The sequence below is a fragment of the Cherax quadricarinatus genome, chromosome 56 (assembly GCF_038502225.1).
Source record: "Cherax quadricarinatus isolate ZL_2023a chromosome 56, ASM3850222v1, whole genome shotgun sequence".
Lineage (NCBI taxonomy): Eukaryota > Metazoa > Arthropoda > Malacostraca > Decapoda > Parastacidae > Cherax > Cherax quadricarinatus.
Genome location: NC_091347.1, coordinates 19891083 through 19910041, shown reverse-complemented (window position 1 = coordinate 19910041; position 18959 = coordinate 19891083). Strand labels below are relative to the sequence as shown.

At 37.5% G+C, this 18959-nt stretch overlaps 1 protein-coding gene across 4 annotated transcripts in view; it reads left to right on the top strand.

Annotated features, from left to right (window-relative positions):
* Window positions 1-11840, top strand: part of LOC128700808 (hemicentin-1) — a 176035-nt gene extending 164195 nt beyond the window's left edge. For all 4 annotated transcript variants that reach the window (XM_070097152.1, XM_070097150.1, XM_070097151.1 and 1 more), the window contains 5 exons: window positions 7786-7905; window positions 8513-8639; window positions 8856-9052; window positions 10365-10446; window positions 10998-11840. In XM_070097152.1, coding sequence (XP_069953253.1) covers window positions 7786-7905; window positions 8513-8639; window positions 8856-9052; window positions 10365-10446; window positions 10998-11097 — 626 coding nt within the window. In that variant the 3' untranslated portion in view covers window positions 11098-11840. The remainder of the gene's footprint in view (window positions 1-7785; window positions 7906-8512; window positions 8640-8855; window positions 9053-10364; window positions 10447-10997) is intronic.
* Window positions 11841-18959: the final 7119 nt, after the last annotated feature.

The window sequence follows — 18959 nt, the reverse complement described above, 5'->3', positions numbered from 1 at the left end:
TATGATAGTGTAAACATGTTATCAGGCTTTTATACACATTTGAAAGTGAAAAAGTCTATGTTTCACTTTAGAGCAGTAGCCTGGAACCCAACTTGGTGTATAAGTGGGGCTCTCCTTTATAGCACATGTACAGTATATGTCAGTTTGGCATATTTTGCAAGCATCATTTTGACAGACATGCAGTGTACTGTAAATTCATTGTTGCATTAACTCTACAAAAATAAATATGAACATCATAACATTTAGTTAGTATTATTCCATTGTTATTGAATAATACTAACTAAATTTAAGCTGACCTTATACTGTATAGCCTGTTAATTATTGTACTGTAACATGGTTGGGTTAGGATGTTAAACAGTACAAAATAAAAAACTTATAAGCCATATTGATTCACATGAGTAAATCTATCCATGCATGAATTAAAATTTTGTTTTAGGCAGTTTGGCTTGTTTGACCAACTTTATGTATTAGGCATAACATAATACGTATATTACACGGTACATTCAAACACCATTATTACATTGTCTTATATGTTGGCTGTTTGGATATTCTGATGTGGCTTCCACAAATAAATTTAGAAGTTATTCTTTATTCCTGTATTCAAAAAACTTTCTATAAAATTTTATTTTATTCTGTATGTCCCCTGATGCTCCAGCACCACATTTGATCTGATCATCAGCAAGAGATGAGGCATTATTGGCGTAAAGTAATATAAGAACATAAGAAAGGAGGAACACTGCAGCAGGCCTGTTGGCCCATACTAGGCAGGTCCTTTACAATTCATCCCACTAACAAAACATTTGACCAACCCAATTTTCAATGCTACCCAAGAAATGAGCTCTGAGAAATAAAAAGTTATTTTTCATGTATACTGTATTACCTCATATACAGATTTCATCATCCATGGGGAAGATTAAACATACCTTAAAATAGTTTATAGAGCAGTTAAATTGTGTGAATGTTCATTAACCCGTAAACGGTCCAAACGCATATATACGTTTTTTCAACATTTGAAAGTGTGTAAAAAAAGTAGATCTTCTTTTTTTTTTTTTACATTTGAAAATGTGTAAAAAAAACTTTGATCTACTTTTTTTTTTGTTATATTTTAAAATATGTAAAAAAACGTAGATCTACTTTTGGAGCACTACACATGTGAACGTAGATCTGCTTGGACCATTTATGGGTTAAATACATTGATCATGATAATTAATAACTCTTGATTGTTCCAGTTGCTATGTCAGAAAAAAGGTTCAGTAAATAGTACATTATATGAGTGAAGGAAAATAATAGAGAGTTTAGTTTAATATGTTTATTATGCACCCCATACCCATCCAGTGGGCGGTAGTCAAAAGATTACAGAGGTACATAATGGGTCCAGGGACTGGGCCTCAAAGTTTTGATAGCTGAGCAAGTTACAGAGGTAATGAATTCACAATTTACAAAGGTAATGAACTCACAATTTACATAGGTAATGAACTCCAGGTAGGTCTAGTCACAATCATGACAAGTTACAAAGGTATTTACAGATTACAGAGGTACACAATGGGTCCAGGGACCGGGCTCCAAAGTTTTGATGGCTGAACTAGGTACAAGGTAATGAACTCACAAGTTACAAAGGTAATGAACTCACAAGTTACAAAGGTAATGAATACTGTAAGAATGGTTACTTATGTGTATACATGGCTGCAATCGTGAACAAATTTTAGAGTAATGAGCAATTCACACTTCCACACCTGGTCACAACTGTAGTGAGTTATTGGTGCAAATGTTGATTGCTGAGTCTCTCTCTCTCACACACACACACATACAAATTCATACACACACACACATAAACACACACACACACACACACACACACACACACAAACTCATACACACACACGCACACACACACATACACACACATACACAAACTCATACACACACACGCACACACACTCATACACACACACACTCATACACACACACACACTCATACTCACACACACACACACACACACACACACACTCAGATAAGATAAGAAGTGTATGATAAGAAGTGTATGAGGATGAAGACTGGATGAATACTTGATAAGCAGGTTGCAACATACGTGTACATGTATATATATGTTTGTGATATATTATTACCATGAATCACATTAAGCCAAGTTGGTGCTCTTAAATAATTAAATTATAGTTTTGAAGCAAATGGGAAACTTTTGGAATCTTTTAGTTGAGAGTGACATATTTTGAGTATTTTTGTGCAAAGTTAGGTTTTACTTTGGTTGAGTTGAACAAGGGGAAACATCACAATGATACAATGATCACTCTTTGATATTCCTCGTGTCCATCTCACACTGCAAAAACTCATTGCACGTAAAAGGCCCAAAAATCTGGAATTCATTACCTGTGAATATAAAAGAAACACTGTCTGTTTATAAATTCAAGTCTCTTCTTAAGAATCACTTACTCACCCACAACTAAATAAATACTGAATATTTGTATCTCATAAATGTTTAACCTGTGACCCAATCAAACTTTGTTATTTTTAATTACATTACCTAACAGAATACTCCATTCTACTGAATGCACAGCATCACAGTAAATGACCATATGACCTGTCTTTGAAATACTCATTTGTGCTTAATTGTTAACTGTTTACAACAATGTTTACCACTGAATATATCATTGCTTAGTTAATCTTAAGTTAATTTTAAGCCTGCCCATAATGCTTTGCCTACAAGGGGCTTTGGCATGTTACACTTAACCAGTGTATTTCCTTGTACTTCTATATATCATGTTCAAATAAATAAATAAATGGTTGAGTCGATCAAGGGGACAACATCAGAAGGGTGGAGTGGTTGAGATGAACAGAGAGGAATGTCAGAAAGGTACAGTGGTTGAGTCAAACACAGGGAGACATCAAAGAGGTACAGTACATGTTTCTTGTATTATGCCTATGAGTTTTGTTGCAGTTCTCTTGAAGGAGTTTCAGAGCTGGGTTTATATTTGTATTGATTGTCCTATATATATAGTATGTACAGTAGTAAGAGGGAATGTTTTGTGTTTTGAATATGTTTTTAAACTTATTCAACAGTGAGGGGCATGTGTTGTACTACACCAGCTTGAATGATCATTTGAATAGCAGTTTTTTGTTGAGTTACTGTTGGCTTGAGGTGATTTGCTGTTGTAGAACCCCAGGCACATATACCATAAGTGAGGTAGGGATAGAGTAGTACAGAACAAGTAATGATGTTTCAGGCACATAGTAATGAATCTTAGAAAAGATTCCTACTCTTTCGGAGACCTTCTTGGATGTGCGTTGAATACTAAATTATGTACTGTCAAGGTGTAAAGCTAAGAATTTTTCCCTTGTCTTATAAAAAGTGTCTTATTTATGTGGGAGAGTTTCAATGGAGAGGAATAAATGGGATTAGGTGTGGGGTTTCAAATAGAGTTAGAGCTAAAGAAGGAGTAGCAATAATGTTGAAGGATAAGCTATGGCAGGAAAAGAGGGACTACAAATGTATTAATTCAAGGATTATGCGGAGTAAAATAAAGATTGGATGTGAAAAGTGGGTTATAGTAAGTGTGTATGCACCTGGAGAAGAGAGAAGTGTAGAGGAGAGAGAGAGATTTTGGGAAATGTTGAGTGAATGCATGGGGAGTTTTGAATCAAGTGGGTAAAAATGTTGTGGAGGGAGTAGTAGGTAAATTTGGGGTGCCAGGGGTAAATGTAAATAGGGAGCCTTTAATTGAGCTATGTGTAGAAAGAGATTTGGTAATAAGTAATACATATTTTATGAAAAAGAGGATAAATAAATATACAAGGTATGATGTAGCACGTAATGAAAGTAGTTTGTTAGATTATGTATTGGTGGATAAAAGGTTGATGGGTAGGCTCCAGGATGTACATGTTTATAGAGGGGCAACTGATATATCGGATCATTATTTAGTTGTAGCTACAGTTAGAGTAAGAGGTAGATGGGAAAAGAGGAAGGTGGCAACAACAAGTAAGAGGGAGGTGAAAGTGTATTAACTAAGGGAGGAGGAAGTTCGGGAGAGATATAAGCGACTATTGGCAGAAAGGTGGGCTAATGCAAAGATGAGCAGTGGGGGGGTTGAAGAGGGTTGGAATAGTTTTAAAAATGCAGCATTAGAATGTGGGGCAGAAGTTTGTGGTTATAGGAGGGTGGGGGCAGGAGGAAAGAGGAGTGATTGGTGGAATGATGAAGTAAAGGGTGTGATAAAAGAGAAAAAGGTAGCTTATGAGAGGTTTTTACAAAGCAGAAGTGTTATAAGAAGAGCAGAGTATATGGAGAGTAAAAGAAAGGTGAAGAGAGTGGTGAGAGAGTGCAAAAGGAGAGCAGATGATAGAGTGGGAAAGGCACTGTCAAGAAATTTTAATGAAAATAAGAAAAAAATTTGGAGTGAGTTAAACAAGTTAAGAAAGCCTAGGGAAAGTATGGATTTGTCAGTTAAAAACAGAGTAGGGGAGTTAGTAGATGGGGAGAGGGAGGTATTAGGTAGATGGCGAGAATATTTTGAGGAACTTTTAAATGTTGAGGAAGAAAGGGAGGCGGTAATTTCATGCACTGGCCAGGGAGGTATACCATCTTTTAGGAGTGAAGAAGAGCAGAATGTAAGTGTGGGGGAGGTACGTGAGGCATTACGTAGAATGAAAGGGGGTAAAGCAGCTGGAACTGATGTGATCATGACAGAAATGTTAAAAGCAGGGGGGGATATAGTGTTGGAGTGGTTGGTACTTTTGTTTAATAAATGTATGAAAGAGGGGAAGGTACCTAGGGATTGGCGGAGAGCATGTATAGTCCCTTTATATAAAGGGAAAGGGGACAAAAGAGATTGTAAAAATTATAGAGGAATAAGTTTACTGAGTATAACAGGAAAAGTATACGGTAGGGTTATAATTGAAAGAATTAGAGGTAAGACAGAATGTAGGATTGCGGATGAACAGGGAGGTTTCAGAGTGGGTAGGGGATGTGTAGATCAAGTGTTTACATTGAAGCATATATGTGAACAGAATTTAGATAAAGGTAGGGAAGTTTTTATTGCATTTATGGATTTAGAAAAGGCAAATGATAGAGTGGATAGAGGAGCAATGTGGCAGATGTTGCAAGTATATGGAATAGGTGGTAAGTTACTAAATGCTGTAAAGAGTTTTTATGAGGATAGTGAGGCTCAGGTTAGGGTGTGTAGAAGAGAGGGAGAATACTTCCCGGTAAAAGTAGGTCTTAGACAGGGATGTGTAATGTCACCATGGTTGTTTAATATACAGTGGACCCCCGCTTAACGATCACCTCCCAATGCGACCAATTATGTAAGTGTATTTATGTAAGTGCGTTTGTACGTGTATGTTTGGGGGTCTGAAATGGACTAATCTACTTCACAATATTCCTTATGGGAACAAATTCGGTCAGTACTGGCACCTGAACATACTTCTGGAATGAAAAAATATCGTTAACCGGGGGTCCACTGTATTTATAGATGGGGTTGTAAAAGAGGTAAATGCTAGGGTGTTCGGGAGAGGAGTGGGATTAAATTATGGGGAATCAAATTCAAAATGGGAATTGACACAGTTACTTTTTGCTGATGATACTGTGCTTATGGGAGATTCTAAAGAAAAATTGCAAAGGTTAGTGGATGAGTTTGGGAATGTGTGTAAAGGTAGAAAGTTGAAAGTGAACATAGAAAAAAATAAGGTGATGAGGGTATCAAATGATTTAGATAAAGAAAAATTGGATATCAAATTGGGAAGGAGGAATATGGAAGAAGTGAATGTTTTCAGATACTTGGGAGTTGATGTGTCGGCAGATGGATTTATGAAGGATGAGGTTAATCATAGAATTGATGAGGGAAAAAAGGTGAGTGGTGCGTTGAGGTATATGTGGAGTCAAAAAACGTTATCTATGGAGGCAAAGAAGGGAATGTATGAAAGTATAGTAGTACCAACACTCTTATATGGATGTGAAGCTTGGGTGGTAAATGCAGCAGCAAGGAGACGGTTAGAGGCAGTGGAGATGTCCTGTCTAAGGGCAATGTGTGGTGTAAATATTATGCAGAAAATTCAGAGTGTGGAAATTAGGAAAAGGTGTGGAGTTAATAAAAGCATTCGTCAGAGGGCAGAAGAGGGGTTGTTGAGGTGGTTTGGTCATTTAGAGAGAATGGATCAAAGTAGTATGACATGGAAAGCATATAAATCTATAGGGGAAGGAAGGAGGGGTAGGGGTCATCCTCGAAAGGGTTGGAGAGAGGGGGTAAAGGAGGTTTTGTGGGCGAGGGGCTTGGACTTCCAGCAAGTGTGCGTGAGCGTGTTAGATAGGAGTGAATGGAGACGAATGGTACTTGGGACCTGATGATCTGTTAGAGTGTGAGCAGGGTAATATTTAGTGAAGGGATTCAGGGAAACCGGTTATTTTCATATAGTCGGACTTGAGTCCTGGAAATGGGAAGTACAATGCCTGCACTTTAAAGGAGGGGTTTGGGATATTGGCAGTTTGGAGGGATATGTTGTGTATCTTTATACGTATATGCTTCTAAACTGTTGTATTCTGAGCACCTCTGCAAAAGCAGTGATAATGTGTGAGTGTGGTGAAAGTGTTGAATGATGATGAAAGTATTTTCTTTTTGGGTATTTTCTTTCTTTTTTGGGTCACCCTGCCTTGGTGGGAGACGGCCGACTTGTTGAAAAAAAAAAAAATTATAAATTGTATATTTTTAGCCCTGGTCCCGGACATAATGTACATAATGAGAGGGAGTCTAGTGGTTAACATCAAAATAGATATTTTTACAGGCTCATCATTTTCATTGTTGTTGAGGAAAACTGGATCTGGATAGGATGTGACAAAAGTTGTATTATCTAAAAAGGAGGGAAGGCAGTGCAAGCATTTCTCGTTTTTTCAAGTGCTGATGCTAAGAAAACTACCATTGCCTCTTACTGACCTAATTTGTTTACACACATATCTTTCAAGCTTGTAACTTTTTAAGATTTAATTAAGTTTCACGTCATTTTAAAATTAATACACCTTCATATCTTCCCAAGATGTTAAATTAATTCCTGTATGTTTTATTGGTGTCACTGGTGCATTTGATTGAATGTGTTAAAGTCAAGAAAAATACCATTAGCCCAGACAGCAATGATGGAAGTGCCGGCAGCACTCCTGAAGCATCCCCAAAGCATCCCAAGAATTATTAAAACAAGTGGAAATCACTTACAATTAAGGAAGAATTACTAAAGAAATTGAATAAAGAAGAGAGGGTACCTATTCTTATGATAAAATATTGTGCTGTAAGCTCAAAAGCATGATTTAAAGGCCCTGAAAGACAGTCTTTTAAAATGCTATTTCAGTGCACAAAGTATTAACCATGAGAATGAGGACACATTTTATGTCCTACCTCACTGCCCTGTTGTGTACAGCTGATGTGATGCTCACCTCTGCCCTCCCCTCAGTTGTGTAATCAGACTACTTATATGAAAATAAAAAGAAAATAGTATAAACAAAAAGCATTCGTATTTATAATGCCTTGCATGATTAAGCATACAGAAAATTATTGTAATCCATCTGCCATGTGGGTCTGGAATTACTACCCCAGGACTTGGTGAAGTAGAATGTAAGTTTAAAGTTGACTTTTCAGTCAAGAACTTAACCTAGTGTCACTGTTCTGGTGCTTCATCTCTGGAAGTGCTGCATAAACATTCTGAGAATGATAAACCATATTACTGTTCATCTGCATTGTTCTTACATAGATATTTTTTTTAATTTATAGCTGTATGTGTAATATTTCCAGATGTGGATGAGTGTGCCTTGACAGATAGATGCCAACACCACTGTCACAACACCGTTGGTAGTTATGTGTGCCTCTGTCCACCTGGCTATCGTCTCAATACAAACCAGCGAACATGTGATGGTAACTATTTGAATATACAGTATATGCCTTTCTTATATTTATTAGCCTGAAAAATGTAAGTCATAGTACTACACTGTGGCTAGAACAATTCACAAATAACCCACACTTAGGAGAGGAAGCTGTAAATATTATTTCAGTTTGCCCTGGTCTGTCAACTTAACTTAAATACATTCCCCTCAACTCTTCTGAATACTATTAAATATATCATTGTTTATTATAGTACATACAAGGATGTAGCAAAATTAATTAGCAGAACTGTAGCGTACACTTTACATTTATCACTGGTATGAGCACACTTTAATGAATCTAATCAGCTTATGATATGTACTGAAAAAAATGTCAATAGCATGAGTAATAGATCAGGAGTTTCTTAGCATTATGTCTTTCATTTAAAATTTTTGGCTTATTAGTGCACTAACTAATATGTTTGGCATTATACATGCAGTACTGTACTTGAATTACAGTATGCAGTATAAAACAAAATAGACAGAACCTAATAAAAATGAATTAGGCAGTGATCTTGGCAGTTTTAAAGGTAATTAATATACAGTCTTGAAAAGGAAGGAGTGCTAATCTAGATCATAATACTGATATCATTTGCTTTCAGATATTGACGAGTGTCTTGACCATGATGTGGAATGTGGGGAAGATGAACTGTGCTTTAATTTACGTGGTTCATACAAATGTGTTCCTACCCCTTGTCCTCCTGAGTATGAACGAGATATTACCACTGGGTAATTATTTACTAGGTTCTGTTTATACATTGAATGCTTAACAGGGCTATGACCATATACTGCTGTACATATATTCTCTCTTGGCAGGGTTGACATATGATGTACTCTGGTACAGTCTATACTACTGTTCCTCTTTATGTAAAAACAGTTCAGAGTTCACCATTATTGACTTTATACATCTTAGCTTTGATTTAACATTCTGAATTTTGCTTGCAGGTCATGTATTCTAGATTGTCGGCAAGGTCATTCTAGCTGCCCACCTGGGGTTAACTATGCTCACATCCTTGCCTTTAAGACTGCCTCTCTTCCTGCTGGTATACAGGCTAACCAGGACCTTGTTAGACTTATGGCATATGACCAGGCAGGAAACTTAGTGCGCCACACACTCTTCAACATAATAGAGAATGAAACAGGTACAGTATATTCATATTACTGTAATTCATTTACAGGTCAAGCATCACTAATCCGGCATCACTGGGACCTGCATTGTACCGGATTATTGAGTTTTACCTGATTACAGAGTGGTTAGGCTAGAATACACTTATATTTTGGCCTTTCTTTGATTAATTTATTCTGCTGTGTGTATACATTCATTATTTCTTGTTCACTTATAAAACTGCATTGCTCTAGACCTTTTAGCCTATCAAAAGAGACTCTTTCTGCTATATCTTTCTCATTTTCACAACTGCTTTCTCCTCCTCTGGCTTGCTGCTGTAGATTTATAACCATATGCACAATTTCTGAGTCAGTATAATGATGAAATTTGAAATTATGCTAGTTGAAATTAGTGCCGGATTACTGATGTAACCGGATAACTGATTGCCGGATTAGTGATGGCTGACCTGTTTACCTGGAGAGAGTTCCGGGGGTCAACGCCCCCACGGCCCGGTCTGTGACCAGGCCTCCTGGTGGATCAGAGCCTGATCAACCAGGCTGTTGCTGCTGGCTGCACGCAAACCAACGTACGAGCCACAGCCCGGCTGATCAGGAACTGACTTTAGGTGCTTGTCCAGTGCCAGCTTGAAGACTGCCAGGGGTCTGTTGGTAATCCCCCTTATGTGTGCTGGGAGGCAGTTGAACAGTCTCGGGCCCCTGACACTTATTGTATGGTCTCTTAACGTGCTAGTGACACCCCTGCTTTTCATTGGGGGGATGGTGCATCGTCTGCCAAGTCTTTTGCTTTCGTAGTGAGTGATTTTCGTGTGCAAGTTCGGTACTAGTCCCTCTTGCTCTACTTTTAAAATCCACATGTACATATAATACATGTCTGCAATGGAAGACACTGTCATGCAGTCACCATTTTGCAAAGTCTGTATATATTACATCTGGTTCTAGTGGAGACCTAAATTCTCAAATGGGTGGTGATCTACTTTCCAGTGTCAAGAATGAAAATTGGTGTATGAGTTTTTCCCAAGATTTCTAGAAAACCCACACTTCAACCATCTGTTGCCATATGTTGTAATGATTAAACGTTTGTCCTGCAGCCAGTGTCTTAACTTTCTGCACAGACTGTAAGCCATGTATTGTATTAATTATAAGTGCTCACTAATTATATATAATATACCTTGGTGGGAGACAGTTGGTGTGGTAAAAGAAATATATTACAAAGTCTTATCAGATACCAAATGAAAACGTTCCAGTAAGCAATAAGGCCATTATTATCTTTTGTTACTCTCAAAACAAAGAAAGAAAAATTGTGTAAATAAAATCCAATATTTTCTGCAGGTATTCCCTTCAGAATCCGCCTGAAGAATGGGAAAGGCATCTTGAGAACCCTCCAGGCGCTTACTGCTGGACGCGAGTACAGGTTAGTTGATTAATCATTGTACTTTGCTTGTAAAATAATCATTCAGTTACATAGATTGATATTTATGCTGAGTATAATTTATTATTGCATTTGATGATTAGCAGATGAAGGATAGAGCCTCCAGTTCTTCTTGAGCTGAATGAACCATATAGGGTCTACATTTAACAAAGTAAAAATGTACATTGCATGAATACTTACACAGTGCAACACTTTTATGTACTATCACCCCTTAGTATATTCATAGTCTCTCAATGAGAGTCTAGGCTCACATACCTCAGCTAGCTCAGTCTGTCACTGAAGTGTGGTATATTCCACCCAATGTTAGGTAACACCCCATCTAAGGGAAGTAAAAACAGATAAGTTAGCTTTGTGTCTGCTGTCCATGCCAGGGCTCAGGCTCTATTCAGTCAGTAAGTAGTGTTACTGAGTGCTTGATCACATGTCTAATAAGATATCACTGTGTGACTTAGTCTTAATAGATTCTTTAACTTGCATACATATATAGTTCAAAGTGATTTGTATTGTGTAAATACTGGTATTATATGTTGCAGGATGGTGGTAGAAGCAGTGTCCTATGATGAGATACAACACTTTATCAAGTACTCCACCCGATTTATCATTTTCTTGCACATCTCTGAATACCCATACTAAATCAGCAGTAGAGTTGATGGGTTAAAACCTCAGTACCCAAGCAAAGAGTACATTACTGAATCCATAAGGAACTGTAGATTTTAGCAATATATAACAAGTATATTATTTATTTAGTATATTTCTGAATGTAGTCTTCTTTTTTCCTATTTAAGATAGAAAACCAGCACCTTCTGGGTAGAGCACAGCTTGAGTAGACTAAACCATTTTGTATTCAAAGCCCATCAGGCCTGATGCCTTGCCTGATTCACCTACTATGCTGTTTCAGTAGTGACTTCAACACCACCATTAACTTTTATACTATACAGTGCATATTTTTTTTCTAGTTCGCTCACCCAAAAATTGTGGTGTAATACATCTAACAGGGCTTGACACTGTACATTAGATAGAGTACAGTAAAGTATTGCAGTACAATATTACATTATGGTCACTGTTGTCATAAATCCCGTCCAGCTAATATCTTCACTTTAATGACACTAATAATTCTTCAGCAAGTTCTATAGGTAGAAATGCAGTACACACATTAAAATGAGTAATGAGTAGAAATTTCCTAGTATTAAATATAAGAGAACTGATTATTGATTACACAAAGTAATTTATAACCTTAACAAGTTAATATCATGTACAAATGATGCTTTTGTAGAGCATCAAGCCATTTTGCTAAGCATTTTGTATATTAATTTAAAAAGAAGTTAAATATTAATATTGTACTTGTGCTTAATTTAATAAAATTTTGTTTCCTTGTATTTGTATTTTATCATCAGTTTTACTGTTACCTTTGATATACTTTTGATGAGTTTCAAGAGTTTTTCTACTCCCAGAGCATAGTCATGGGCCAGGCTCGTCTGGTGCTTGCCTGGTCAACCAGACTGTTGCTGTTGGTGGCCTGCAGCCCCACATATCCATCACAGCCTGGTTGATCTGGCACCTGGTGAAGATACTTGTCCAGTTTCCTCTTGAAGACTTCTACACTTGTTCCAACAGTGTTTCTGATATCTAATAGTATGATGTTGAATAACATGGGGCCATAGATGCTGATAGTGTTTTCTTATTATGCCCACCGCACCCCTGCTTTTCACTGAGTTTATTTTCCACTTCCTCCCATATCTCTCACTCCAGTATATTGTTATGGCAGTGTGTAGATTTGGAACCAGGCCTTCGAGTACTTTCCATTTATATATTACATATCTGGTGTCTCTTTCGCTCTCTCTCCTCCACTTCATTAACCCCTAAACGGTCCAAACATATATATATGTTCTCTCGCCCAGTGCCCCGAATATTTTGAAAAATAAAAAAAATCTTTTTTTTTTTTTCATTGAAATAAAGAGAATTTTTTTCTAAGTGTTATAGGATTATAATAAAAAAAATAGGGTCAGTACTTACTGAGATATGAGGCTGCAAAGTTGGCACTTAATGCTCACCTGACGGCAACATCGAGTCCTGCCGCTTGCAGAAGTGGTTTGGTCATTTAGAGAGAATGGATGAAAGTAGAACGACATGGAGAGCATATAAATCTGTAGAAGAAAGGCGGGGTAGGGGTCGTCCTCGAAAAGGTTGGAGGGAGGGGCTTGAACTTCCAGCAAGCGTGTATGAGTGTGTTAGATAGGAGTGAATGGAGACGAATGGTATTTGGGACCTGACAAGCTGTTGGAGTGTGAGCAGGGTAATATTTAGTAAAGGGATTCAGGGAAACCAGTTATTTTTATATAGCCAGCCTTGAGTCCTGGAAATGGGAAGTACAGTGCATGCACTTTAATGTATAGTATTTAAATATTTATAAGGAAAGCTTTTCTTTAGTTTTTAACCTTGAAGTGGCCATGATTGTTTACAGATTATCAATTGATAGTTAACATTCCAGGGTGCACATCCAATGTACAACATATAAACACCTTGCAATGACACACTTATTTACTTTTCTTTGCCTGTCTGGGACAGATCTGAGTAAATTAGCATTTTTGAGCTAACTTGTTTATTTGGTGAGATATGCTATTGATATTGCTATTAGTGGATGAGTTTGAGAATGTGTGTAAAGGTAGAAAGTTGAAAGTGAACATAGAAAAGAGTAAGGTGATGAGGGTATCAAATGATTTAGATAAAGAAAAACTGGATATCAAATTGGGGAGGAGGAGTATGGAAGAAGTGAATGTTTTCAGATACTTGGGAGTTGACGTGTCGGCGGATGGATTTATGAAGGATGAGGTTAATCATAGAATTGATGAGGGAAAAAAGGTGAGTGGTGCGTTGAGGTATATGTGGAGTCAAAAAACGTTATCTATGGAGGCAAAGAAGGGAATGTATGAAAGTATAGTAGTACCAACACTCTTATATGGATGTGAAGCTTGGGTGGTAAATGCAGCAGCGAGGAGACGGTTGGAGGCAGTGGAGATGTCCTGTTTAAGGGCAATGTGTGGTGTAAATATTATGCAGAAAATTCGGAGTGTGGAAATTAGGAGAAGGTGTGGAGTTAATAAAAGCATTAGTCAGAGGGCAGAAGAGGGGTTGTTGAGGTGGTTTGGTCATTTAGAGAGAATGGATCAAAGTAGAATGACATGGAAAGCATATAAATCTATAGGGGAAGGAAGGCGGGGTAGGGGTCGTCCTCGAAAGGGTTGGAGAGAGGGGGTAAAGGAGGTTTTGTGGGTAAGGGGCTTGGACTTCCAGCAAGCGTGCGTGAGCGTGTTAGATAGGAGTGAATGGAGACGAATGGTACTTGGGACCTGACGATCTGTTGGAGTGTGAGCAGGGTAATATTTAGTGAAGGGATTCAGGGAAACCGGTTATTTTCATATAGTCGGACTTGAGTCCTGGAAATGGGAAGTACAATGCCTGCACTTTAAAGGAGGGGTTTGGGATATTGGCAGTTTGGAGGGATATGTTGTGTATCTTTATGTGTGTATGCTTCTAGACTGTTGTATTCTGAGCACCTCTGCAAAAACAGTGATAATGTGCGAGTGTGGTGAAAGTGTTGAATGATGATGAAAGTATTTTCTTTTTGGGGATTTTCTTTCTTTTTTGGGTCACCCTGCCTCGGTGGGAGACGGCCGACTTGTTGAAAAAAAAAAAAAAAAAAAAAATCAGGGAAACCGGTTATTTTCATATAGTCAGACTTGAGTCCTGGAAATGGGAAGTACAATGCCTGCATTTTAAAGGAGGGGTTTGGGATATTGGCAGTTTGGAGGGATATGTTGTGTATCTCTATACGTATATGCTTCTAAACTGTTATATTCTGAGCACCTCTGCAAAAGCAGTGATAATGTGAGAGTGTGGTGAAAGTGTTGAATGATGATGAAAGTATTTTCTTTTTGGGGATTTTCTTTCTTTTTTTGGGTCACCCTGCCTCGGTGGGAGACGACCGACTTGTTGAAAAAAAAAAAAAAATGCTATTGTGATTACCTGTTATATGTTCCTTTTTTATTAAAGCATATTTTATGAACAGTTTGTAAAATGAATGGTGCCAGAATGATACCAGTGAGCAGAGCCAAATTAAAATTTTGTAGGACCCTCGGCTACAGGTGCTGTGAGGCTCCCAGTGATATTTTGAAAAAGAAAAAAAGTTACAGAAATATTAAATTTATTTTTACAAGGCTTACCACAAAATTCAAACATTTGTTTTTTTTTTTTTGTAATTTCTTGGAAACAAATTTCTCCAAAATATCAGTAAATTGTAAGTTGTTGAGAACATCATTTTCAATTGCCATGAGAGCTAGTCTGTTTAGTTGTTCTTGTGCCATTGTCGATCTGTGTACATTCTTTAAATGTTTCATCTTAGAGAAATTCCTCTCTCCAGTTTCATTAGTTATCATTAAACACAAGTAAATCTGTAGTGCTATTTCAGCATTAGGGAATGAAGAAGTTAATCTATTGTTTACTACAAGGGCATAGATATCAGAAGCTTGCAGTTTACCTGGAGTTTACCTCGAAAGAATTCCAGGGGTCAATGCCTCCACAGCTCGGTCTGTGACCAGGCCTCATGGTGGATCAGGGCCTGATCAACCAGGCTGTTACTGCTGGCTGCATGCAATCCATTGTATGAACCACAGCCCGGCTGGTCAGGTACTGACTTTAAGTGCTTGTACAGTGCCTGCTTGAAGACAGCCAGGGGTCTATTGGTAATCCCCCTTATGTATGCTGGGAGGCAGTTGAACAGTCTTGGGCCCCTGACACTTATTGTGTTGTCTCTTAACATGCTAGTGACACCCCTGCTTTTCACTGGGGGGATGTTGCATCGTCTGCCGAGTCTTTTGCTTTTCTAGGGAATGATTTTCGTGTGCAAGTTTGGTACTAGTCCCTCTAGGATTTTCCAGGTGTATATAATCATGTATCTTTCCCACCTGTGTTCCAGGTAGTACAGGTTCAGGAACTTCAAGCGCTCCCAGTAATTGAGGTGTTTTATCTCAGTTATGCGCGCCATGACGGTTCTCTGTACATTTTCTAAGTCAGCAATTTCACCTGCCTTGAAAGATGCTGTTAGTGTTTCACACTTGTACCTGAATTCATCCAGTTGCCCAACAAAGTTTTTAAAGTGAAGAATTTCTGGGACAAATCCATGCTTGATGTCATCTGAGTACAGCTGCTGCTGTAGAAATTTCTTCATCATTCATTGTTGGAAATTCGACCAGGAAACCAAACACCGAATGAACATTTTTGTATGCTTCAGTGCGACGAGAAAGAGCTGAGCATAACTTCTCTATGACTGATAGATATGTTTCCACCTTAAACTTCTGTCTTCCTGGCAAAGCAACATCTTCAACATTACCATCATTGATTTGTTTTCTTTTCCAATGCTCTGGTTTTTATTTGTCACAGTATTCCATATTTTCTACTTTGTTTTTTGCTTTATTTTCAAGCACTTCAAACTGATCCCGCTGTGATATCAAAAAATCCAGTAGAGATTTAAGAAGTTTAATAGCTGATTGAAGCTCCAGTGTTTCATGTTGAAGATGATTGCTGACTTGATTGAACCTTTCTAGTATGATAGTCCAGAAGTCTGCCAAGAGAACTGTTTCCAATTCTGATAGCTGCTTGAGGGGGAAAATTGCGTTCGCGCCGGAACTTCTTTATTTTTCGTTCGATTTCTTTCATTTTTTTTGTACATAAAGAAGCACCTTTCAATAGTAATGTGAGCAAGTTTCAATAAGATAGCTCAAAAAACAACAGAGAAAAAATTATTTACTAATAATCATACATATTGAACTGTATTTTCTTAATGGGACTTGGAGAAGCTGTTTTGACATTATCTACGCATAAAACAATGCTAAACTGTATTTCTGATGGTTAACCGTACTGTAATTTATCCTTTCTTCATTCTTAAAAAAAATAAAATTTGTATGGTTTTGACATTCAGCCAAATATCTGACTTTTGCCCTCACAAAAATCAAAAACAAATTATGATATCTCAAAATACTAACCACCAGCTTGTAAAACAATCTTTCCTTTATGTTCTCTGTGAATTGCATTGCATTCCTGCTATTATTAACGAAAATACAGTCATATATATGTGAATAACCTACTTCCGAGATAATCCGCGAAACAACCGGACCACCGATTTTTTTTTTTTTTTTTTTCGAGAAAATAGCATTTTTCTCAGCATTACGAGTGTATATCATAGTTACCCATGTCCGTTTTCTTTAATATAAGGACCCTGGAAGTGAAAGAAGGAGAATGGAAGCCATCCCTGACTATGGGAATCTTATATTCCCGAGGGAACGCTCTAGGAATATGCCATATATTATTTATTTTGGAGTATTTACCATATTTCTTTGTTATTTATATTGTTTATTATGTCATATTAGATCAATTGTGATAGATAAATAAGCCGTAGAAGCTATAATAGCGTTATATTGAAGCATATTCCCTGGCCATCCCGAGACTGGAAGTGTGCATGACATCAGCAAAATGTTGTCAGGAGATTCCTGATTGGCTGTAAGTCTACGTATAAGTCCCATCCACTGTATTATGTATTAGAAAGAATAATACAATAAATACACGAAAAAAAAACTGAAAAAAATGAAAATTGACGACAGGTGAGCAGACTGCCGCGGGTGGTGACATCACCCTAGGTGTTTTAAATGACCATAATTCCTTGTAGGAATGTCGTAGAACAATGATCCTTGTACCATTGTGTTGCCAGAGAGTTAAGCTATTTTTCTATAAGATTAACTCAATTTGTGAATTTTTCGACAAAATTTTTCGTTCGCGTTGAGCCCGCTCTATTTCCCCCTTGAGTATAGTGTTTGCCTCATAACGTGTGTCAGCCTTCTGATTTACATCTGAGATTAACTTCAAAGCTTCTTGAAAGTATCTGTACCCTTTAGACAAGGCTTTTGTGGCATCAGCCCTTGCAGACCATCTAGTATCTAATGCTCTTTTAACTACCAATATAGATTCACTTACACTTTCCGCTTTAAGGCACTGAAGCATTACTGACCAACATTGAGTTAAACCAGAAAAGAAATTGTAAAGTTTTTTTTACCTGCCTTGAAAGGTGCTGTTAGTGTGCAGCAATATTCCAGCTTAGATAGAATAAGCGATCTGAAGAGTGTCATCATGGGTTTGGCATCCCTAGTTTTGAAGGTTCTCATTATCCATCCTGTCATTTTTCTAGCAGATGCGATTGATACAATGTTATGGTCCTTGAAGGTGAGATCCTCCGACATGATCACTCCCAGGTCTTTGACGTTGGTGTTTCGCTCTATTTTGTGGCCGGAATTTGTTTTGTACTCTGATGAAGTTTTAATTTCCTCATGTTTACCATATCAGAGTAATTGAAATTTCTCATCATTGAACTTCATACTGTTTTCTGCAGATAAAGATAAAGAAAAGTCATCATCATGGTGCTGGCATTCCACGGGACCTTGTTCACACCAAAAGTCATGTACCTCCTCTGTTATGGTTGCATTTGTCCACAAACCAATGTCATCATGATACTCAGATCTCAGGTCATCTTTCTTCTGGTAGACAAGCTCAGGATGCTCAGCATCAATTCATATGACACTGGTATCATCATAGACAACTTGAACTTTTAATGCTGCCTACATGTTCCCATCATAATCATTGGATTTAGATGCATTTGTTATTTGCACTGTTTGCTGTTCTACTGCTGCATTGCATTTGAATGCAAGTTCAAACAAGTTTGGACATTTACCAAGCAGTTCTTCATGCTTCTGATTCTTCCCTTGTTGTCTTTTTCTTTTGCTTGCTCCACTCTCATACTTCTTTTTCTCCGACATGATTAATCTGAAAGGGTAAAATACTGATTTAAGGGGAGGTCTCATCATGAAAAAAGATTACATGCTTTTGACCATAATGTCTAATGAGGGAGAATTTAATTCTTAGAATTAATCATTTGATCTCAGTTTAGTTATTATTTGATTGAAAAGTTATTTATGTTATTAACACACTAGCAAAATGCACATCATTAATATTAAACTTAATTCAGCCATCATTAAAAACAGTAAAATGAAATTCATATAAAAAGGAAAGTAGGCCTTTGCCACTAGGCTTGACAAACTGACACAATGATGATATACTATAAGGCCTTAGCAAACCAAATAATGACTGCCTTATAGGGATCCACTCTTAAATCTCTATTAAAAATTAATCACAGCAGTCAACAGTTCATCATATATGTGATGTAATAACATACTATAATTATAAACTTACAGCAGTAACTGTGAACACTTTTCACTTAATCTCTGGAGGCCCTCCAGCTGGCTAAAGCCCCTGGGCTGCACCCTGTAAAGCCCATGCCTTAATCCACCCCTGCCCATGAGTCTATACAGTGAGTCAGTGAGGTAATGAATTTCAAGGTGTGCAGTAAGTCAATGACAGGATGGTAATTATGTGATAAACTGTAAATTATTGGC